This window comes from Cannabis sativa, chromosome 4 (genome assembly GCF_029168945.1).
Source record: "Cannabis sativa cultivar Pink pepper isolate KNU-18-1 chromosome 4, ASM2916894v1, whole genome shotgun sequence".
Classification (NCBI taxonomy): Eukaryota; Viridiplantae; Streptophyta; class Magnoliopsida; order Rosales; family Cannabaceae; genus Cannabis; species Cannabis sativa.
In genome coordinates, this window is record NC_083604.1 from 60,692,911 (window position 1) to 60,701,126 (window position 8,216).

Consider the following 8,216-nt stretch of genomic DNA (forward strand, 5'->3'; position numbering starts at 1 on the left):
CCGGTTTGGGGTCCGAGATTTGGGTCGGGGTCGAAGGTCCAAGTCGGGGGTCTCAAGCCCAGGTCCGGGTGGGATATGAGTCGGGGTCCAGGCCCAGGTTTCGGGTCCGAGGTCGGGGTCTGGTGTCCGGGCCAGGGTCGGAGTCCGAGATTTAGGTCCGGGTCGGAGTCTGAGTCAGGGTTCGGGGTCCAAGGTGGGATCCGAGTCTGATTCTGGGCTAAGTACCGTGTATGTGAACAAAAATATAAAATATAATATATTAGACAAAAAAAATTATTTTGAAAATTAAAAATAATATTTTGATGTTTTCTGTTTTCTAGTTAGTTTTTAAAAAATTATTTTTAAAAAATTTGACCAAACGATCCCTATTAGTTTTTAAAAACTATTTTCTATTTTTTAGAACTGAAAACAATTTTAAAGTTATGAAATTAAACAACCCCTTAGAGAGGCGAGAATGATGGAAGACATAAAAAAGACTCGGCATATTTTTTAGAGATTGAGATTTTGCGAGTAGAAATCTCTTAGAAAAGTAAAATGACCCCAGCACTCTTATAGTGCCACACGCCCAAGACCATTGTAATAAAATTCTCTTTCATAACCATTGATATATGTATGAGTTTCAAATAAAGCGTTAACTTAAAAGAAAAAAAGAGAAACTTAATACAACATATGTCACTGATTAATTATTAGTATTTAAATGTGACGACGGAGGATAAGATCGCAACAATTGGCAACAAAGATAAATAGGTATGCTTCTGTTTTCTTCATGAATCATGATGCCTTCAGTTCATCCATGCCCACACTAGCCTGTGTTTTGACACAAAAAAACAATAGAACAGTAGTTTATATCAGATTTTTTTTTTTTTTTTTTAAAAAATAACTTTATCACTGTCCTAAGATGGTACTTTTGACTACGTATCTAATGGAAGTCTCAAATAGAATTTTGATACAGCGCCTCCTAAGGCATTTGAGAGAGCAAACTGTTTTCACATTGTTCACTTGATCCACCTTTCTAATTCATAAATTAAATCATGAAGACAATGACACAATCTTCATTGACCTTAAAATAGAACAATTATAAAAGAACTAATACCAAAAACTTGTGATTCTCTTCAAGAAGAGGGGAAAATGTTGTGCAGAATTTCTCTATGTCTGCCATGGCATCACCAGAACCTCCAATCACATCCATAAACTTCTTTCTATCAGGAGCAAGCTTCATGGCCACCTGCAATCTCAATGTCCAATTACTCATCAGAAGACAAGAAAATATACCAAATTGAATCACACAACTGCTCATGTCAGTATCGCTATTGAACACACTTTCTCTTAGCACTAAGTTATTTTATCTTTAGAACATACAATATACACATGACAGAAGAAGTTTTACATTTTTACATGCCTACAGAGTTATGCTTTGTTTGGAAATTTAATTCAACCAAGAAAAGAACTTATTAGAGAAAGAAAAGAAAAGAAATAGATAGAGGATAGTATTTTCCTGAAATTTTAGAATAATGTTATTTCAATAGATCTCTTTTTGAATGAATTTACAAAAAAACAATGACACTAAAGGTGCTAAGGCAAAGGAGTAACCAAATGCAGAAAACTGACTTGGTCTGGCCCAGTAGCATTAAAGGAAAGGCTAGACAAAGGTTGACAATAGATACAGTGGAAATCATAATCATACTAGTAATAGACCTTGACAAAAAAGGATTCCTAAACATGATTGTGAATCAATTAAATTCTACTAAAATTTAATATAATAATCAGCAGTGGAGAACATTACAGTGAAACTTGAACTAGCAAGCCATCCGTGAAATTTCTTCAGAGTCTTGCTATAGGAATCTGTACAAGCCTGTGACATGGACCAATCTGGATGATCAAGTAAGTTGCGGAACAATGCCACCAAGAAATCCATTGCCCTGAAAATTTATCATTTTTATATTAAAACAGAAAGCCTGAGGCTCTTTCTTTTGAGTCAAATCACTGTATTTGATGTTCTTGTGTGCCAAGAATTATGCAAAACACTCAAAACATATGATCAGCAAACGAAGAGGTAGAAACAATGCACTTCAGTAAAGGCAACAAAGAAAACTTATTTAAACTTGAAGCAAATGAAAGGTCCAACTGAAGAAGTTAGATTCTGCACAAGTACATGATAATAGATACTACATCCATATGGGATAAGAATCAATCATAATTGTTTAGGGAATGGATTTGACCCTCATCCCTAAAACCATTTTGAACTTTCCACCAAGTCGATTGAAGAAAGCTGAGCACAACTCTGGCTTCGGCCAGGTTCTTCTATCAATCTCCAGGCTTAACTCCTTGTTCAGAAAGCTGGTTGCTGGTTTATAACCCAATTTCCCAGTGAAATTGTCGACTGACAAGGTCGTGCAGATAGCAAAAAGATACATATTTCTAGGATATTTCAATCTCTTGTGCACTTTTATGAGGTAGTTAGACATGCCCCTTCAGCAGTTCTTCACATCTCATTGATTCAGACAATTAAGCATTTTATTCGGGCACAGTGAGGGAAGAAACTGATTATAACTTCAACTTAAAAAGAGATCATTTTTTAAGTAAATTATAAAATTAAACACATATGACAAATAACAACAATCAGTTAATCTTACAGAAGAAATGGAAGCACGAAATTGTTGATAATACCTTGTCAACCAAAGAAGACCATTGGTACAACTGGATGATCCTTTTGCTGTTTTAGCTTCAACCTCAATCTGTACCATGCTGTACAACAGGTTGAATTGTTCTTGACTGGAAAGATATTTAGATTCCAATCTCTACAACCAGAACCAATGAGGAAAAAAAAATCAATAATCTTTAAACCCCAATGACTGAAAATGTTCAACAGATACCCAAAGGAGTTTAAAATTTGCAGAGGATTTAACAAGAAAAAGAAAGATAATTTAAATTTCATATATATTTTTTTAATAGGATAAGACTCTAAGAGGAATATACATGACAAGGGCATACCGTTATGTTACCACCAATATCAGACTTAACAAGGGTCATAGCTGCTCCAAACTTATCTGGCATTAAAAAACACACAAAAAATAAAATCTTTCAGGAAAAGCAAAGAACAAGCCGTTTGCTCATATTTCACATTTTCGTGATCATTACTTCAAACTGTCCTGAATAAACCAATCTATGTACCAATTACTAGAGCAACTGCCAGGTCCAAACCCGTTAGAAATTATGTTGCCAGCTTAAATAAAATGCTATTTTTGATGAATTGCATGTAGAAATTTAGGCCAAAATGTTGTTTCGTAAGGAATAAAATTATGCAAAATGGGTGCTCAGATCAGATCACCTGAGTTGTAAAAACTAGAAGCGAGAGATATTGTTAAACAAGAAGAACACAGAAAGACATGAATTTGGATTGACAAATAGTTGGTTTAATTTACCTATTACTGGCAAAATATGCTTGCAGACTTGCAAGAAAGGCATGGTGAGCATTTCCCCATTTTCAGACTTGACATGCTTGATTCCTTCCAAAGCGGGAGTGAACACAGTGCCCTCCATTCTTCCTTGACTGCAATAATAATGAATTCAGAGAAGAATACTACCCTCAAAACTCAAAACAATGCAAAAGCATGAGCAGAGAGAGGTGATCGCAAATGGAAATGAACGGGGTAGGTGGATCTCAAAGGAGTTGAAGAGATGAATTTCAATTCAGAAAAAAGCAGATAATATGGAGATCAATGAGTAGATAGAGAATCAGATTCAACTGAAAAGAATTTGAAGAAGAAATTAAAGAGAAAGAAAGAGAGATCTGAACCTGTAAAACTATACTCAAAAGTGGAGAAAGGTGTAGAGTTTTTGTATTTCTTTGAGGGAAGGATCTTTCACAAAGGTGAATGTAAGTAAAAGAAAAATAAAAAGGAAGGTGGAGAATTGAGACACAATCGACAACTAGAATCGTAACTCAAATCCATTGTTTGGATAAATATTTAGTGGATGCTCTTCTAAAAAGTAAATACTAATAATTAGGATAACTTGTTAGAATTTGAATAAGATGGATGAGGTTACCTCCTAAAACTAATTGGTAAGGGTAGGAGTAGTCCTTTCATCTTATATATCACAATTTATTTCCACACATTAGCAATGTGAGACTAACTATTGATACATCCTCCTCACGTTTGGGCCTGGAAAGTGTGGGTATAACGAGCGACCTTTAATTTGAAAGAATCCTACAAGGCCAAATATCGGAAAATGTGTGGGTGTACATGTAGGGAAATTTGTGGATTTTGAAACAGGTCAAAGACCTCAACACTAGAAATTGGCACACATTGGCCGAAAGGTCCCAAATGGAGGTTAAAGGGGAGACAGCGGAAGTATCTATTTGGACCGGCGGCACTTTGGCTCACAACGGATCACAAACGACTTTTTGGATCGGTGGCAATTTGGGTTCACAACGGATCGCAAGTGGCTCTGATACCATGTTAGAATTTGGGAATAAGATGAATGAGGTTCCATCCCAAAACCAATCGGCAATGGGAGGAGTAGCCCTTTCATCTTATATATCACAATTTATTTCCACACATTAGTAATGTGAGACTAACTATTAATATAACTACAATGTGATTTTTTTTAGGGTAAAGAGGCTGGTAGGGCTAAGAGCTTCATCACCAATTCAACAAATTATTTTAGAGGATCTAAGAGCCTTCTTTGCCAAGTCGTGAGCCGCCATGTTTGCAAAGCGATAAATATGGCGAAGAAAGACATTTGGGAGTGTAGAGAGTCGAGCCTTGTGCTGGGAAAGGAGTTCCCCAAAAATGTTGTTGTGACCGTGTTCCTTTCGCAACGCATCTGTGATTGATTTGCAATTTGTTTCAATGAAATTAACTGGGAGTTGTTCTTCAATGAACCACTGAAGGGTTAAGAGAAGCGCCTTTGATTCTTTAATGTGAGGATCACTTATCCCTTCGCGGGGGATTGCAATGGCTATTGTAGTATCTCCATTGCTATTTTTAAGCACTCCTGTGAACCTCGATTTGTTTGACTTGATGGCAATACAGCATCTACATTTAATTTGGAGAGACCAACAGGAGGGGGTATCCAATTTTCCACCCCAAGACTGTTGTCTGGCTGGGGCGTCTATCTTTGAATCTAATGACTTAGCTTCCTTAAATTCGTGAATCAAAGAGCGACCAAAGTCCAAGAGATTTTGACGAATTGCTGGAAGTCCTTTTGTTGTGGTTGAGTATCATGCCAAATTGACCAAGACGTGCAAACAAACAACTCCACATCTTCTTTGGTGAATAAGTTTGCAATGTAAGAAACAATTATGTCAAAAAAATTAATATGAGCAGAATCTTTAAGAATGGAGTAAAATTTTGTACCTTTCCAATGCTTCCTGACATAATTGCAAGAGAATAAGGCATGACAAGCGTTTTCCCAGTTAAATTTGCAAGGAGGACATAATGGAGATGGGACAATTTTTTTGTGGTGGAGGTTGACCAAAGTTGGGAGGGTGTTCTTTGATGCTCTATTAGTAAAATGTTTAACTTATGAAGGAAGGTTGAGCTTCTAAAGTAACTTTTGTTGACCTCAAAAATTGAGTAACGACAGCGGGATCATACCACGTGTTTGCATAAATAAGAATAAAAAGTAATAGACAATAAAATTTGTTATAGAGGTTCAACCCCCTTGTGATAGCAGGTAATGACCTACTCCTCTTTTAGTTGTATTTACTGAGGGAATTACTATCCAGATCGCTATAGGTAGGATCTACTATAGTACCCATAGGATTACAAGGTGTGAATCAATATTGGCAAAACTCAAGTGTTGGACATCACTAGGGTAGGTGTGAGAGAGAGAAAGAGAGTGAGGGGGAGAGAGAGAGAGAGAGAGAGAGAGAGAGAGAGTTTATCAAACACTTAGAGTTTAGAAGCATGTTTCTAGCTTAGAGGCAACTTAGATTTTTGGCTAGAGGTTAAGGCCTTTATATAGGAGGCCTAAAACCATAGGTTTACAATTCAAACCTTAACATTCGTATAGTTTGTTAGATATTTACAAAAGACCAAAGTGCCATTGGTTCTAGATATTATTTAGCCATTATGTTGGGCTTTTAGGGCCCAATTTGCAGCCCATCCCTGTTGTCCACGTGTGGGAGGGTCCATCAAGGCCTGCAATGCATTCCTTGGCTGCCCAGGCCCTTGTGGTGGCCAGGCTGGCTAGCCATGGTGCCGTCCCTAGGCTGGCCGACCTGTCACTTGATCCCCGTTTGAGTGTTGGGGTCTTCGTTTGCTTAGGTGCTAACTTGGCCTTCCTTTTGGTGACCTATACTGCCACGTGGCACTGATTCTATCCACATAAGCATGCCACATCATGAGGATAAAATTTGGGATAATATTTGCCCCCCAAATCCATGTGCGGACATCTATATGGGTAGAGACTTTACCAACTGTTGGGTGTTGTTAGGACTGTTGTTACCTTTACTGAATAAAAGTTGATGCACTTGTTGAAGCACTTTTTCTCAACTGTCTAATCTCATTGCAGTAATGAAATGACTGCTTTAGTTGCCTTTGTGATCTGTTGGTGAGGTAAGTGAGAAAAAGGGACCCACATGTACTACATAAGTGAATTTTAGGGGGAAACCCTTTTTTTACTTTTACTTTCTCTCACTAGAAATTTTCTCTAGAAAAAGCTCCTCCTTCTCTCTAGGTAGCTGAACCCACAAACACCATTCTCCTCGGGATTTTTGCGCTATTTCAACGATCCAAGCTTCCTATATTCATCTTCATCGAAATCTTGTAGTGGGTAAGCTTTCTATTCCCGCTATATCACTTGGTTTGGTTGATTTTGCCATGAATACATGTACATTATTTCTTGTTTTGAACATGCTTTGATTCTTACGTTAGATTATAGTCCATTTGGTATTTGATCCGCATGATAACCTTAGGATAGACAATGTGTGATTTCTAGACAAAAAAGAACTAAATCTGACCTTCGTTGTGATTCTTGGCTCTTTGAGTCACGAAGAACATGTTTGAGCTCTTGAGAAAACATGTGTTCTGATCCATGCACATGTTGGTCGGCCAAGGAGGCTTTGTTTGAAGCTTGGCCAGCCATAGGTGGCTTTCATGGGGTCTGGTTGACCATGGGGACTATGTCCCTAGGCTGGCTGACCTATGCATGGAATTAGGGTTCCTGGCATGCAACTAGACTGGGTCTTGGGGTCTGGCTCACCACTAGGACTTAGAACCATGGCCGACCAAGGCCAATGTTCCAAGTGGGCAGCCAATTTTTCTCCCTCTTTTGACCTCGGCTAGGGTCTCATAACGTCCTTGGAGGCATATACAACCTTGGCCTTATGCGTGGTTTCCCTTGGAAACTCTGTATAAGGCTAGGTAATGAGTCCATTATTGTCAATTGTGCAACTTAGGACTTAGTGTATGTCTTAGTGAGTGTATCTAAGACGGTACCAGGTCGTTAGTTGACCCTGTACACTTTGCTTTACCTAGAAGGTACCTACGGGTACGGTTGCTTTGAATATATCTGTAGCTTTGTTAGGTTGCTCACCTCCCCTTATTTCTTCCATCCAGGTAGTCCTGGGTGTTGAATTGGGAAGGTGACAGTTGTGTAGGTCTCTTGTTCGCCTCGTACTTATGGCAAGAACAAAATAGACTCTACGCAAGGTACCCCCGTATGATCCTCATGTCGCCATGGTGGCCACAAGGGCTTGAGTTTTTGTGGAGGAGGAGACTACCCAGCCCCCTATTGGGGGTGAGCCTGAGATGGACTTAGAGACTTGGAGTTCTAATGTAGAATCTGAGCTGGAGGAGGTTGCTCTAGTGAGAAGGAGGAGGTATAGGACTTGTTCTTTTCTCTCCGACCGTCCTTTGTGTTAGGTTTTATGCCCTAAATAAAACTCTTTACAATCTGATTAGTTATCAATATAAGAAATTAGAAGTGATTGATGTTTGCATGAATTTTACATGCTAATGGTTTAATATGTTTAATATGTTTATTACATTCATACACACAAAATCAGTTAAATCCAGATCATATGTTTATTCACAATTACAGTATCGTCAACACAGTGGAATGTGATTGTGATCATATGAATCAAAAGTTTTGGTCCCTGTTTCATCAGTGTTATTGGATTTACACTAATGTGATAATCAGCGATGATGTGTAGTTACACTTGGAGTAAGTGTTATGTTCTTTCCAGGACATTAGTAAAGTATACTAGT

General features: G+C 38.1%; 1 protein-coding gene across 2 annotated transcripts; it reads right to left on the reverse strand.

Moving 5' to 3' along the window:
• Positions 1-574: 574 nt before the first annotated feature.
• LOC115714316 (glycolipid transfer protein 1) lies at positions 575-3,953 on the reverse strand. 2 transcript variants are annotated; one of them, XM_030642969.2, is made up of 7 exons: positions 3,797-3,953; positions 3,423-3,550; positions 2,992-3,047; positions 2,668-2,798; positions 1,784-1,919; positions 1,094-1,225; positions 575-807 (listed from the first exon to the last, which is right to left on the reverse strand). In XM_030642969.2, exons 2-7 carry the CDS (start codon positions 3,538-3,540, stop codon positions 772-774), a joined length of 609 nt encoding a protein of 202 aa, XP_030498829.1. In that variant the 5' UTR covers positions 3,541-3,550; positions 3,797-3,953; the 3' UTR covers positions 575-771. The 2 variants fall into 2 exon arrangements, with proteins under 2 accessions (XP_030498829.1, XP_030498827.1); XM_030642967.2 differs by having other exon boundaries at positions 3,423-3,660.
• Positions 3,954-8,216: the final 4,263 nt, after the last annotated feature.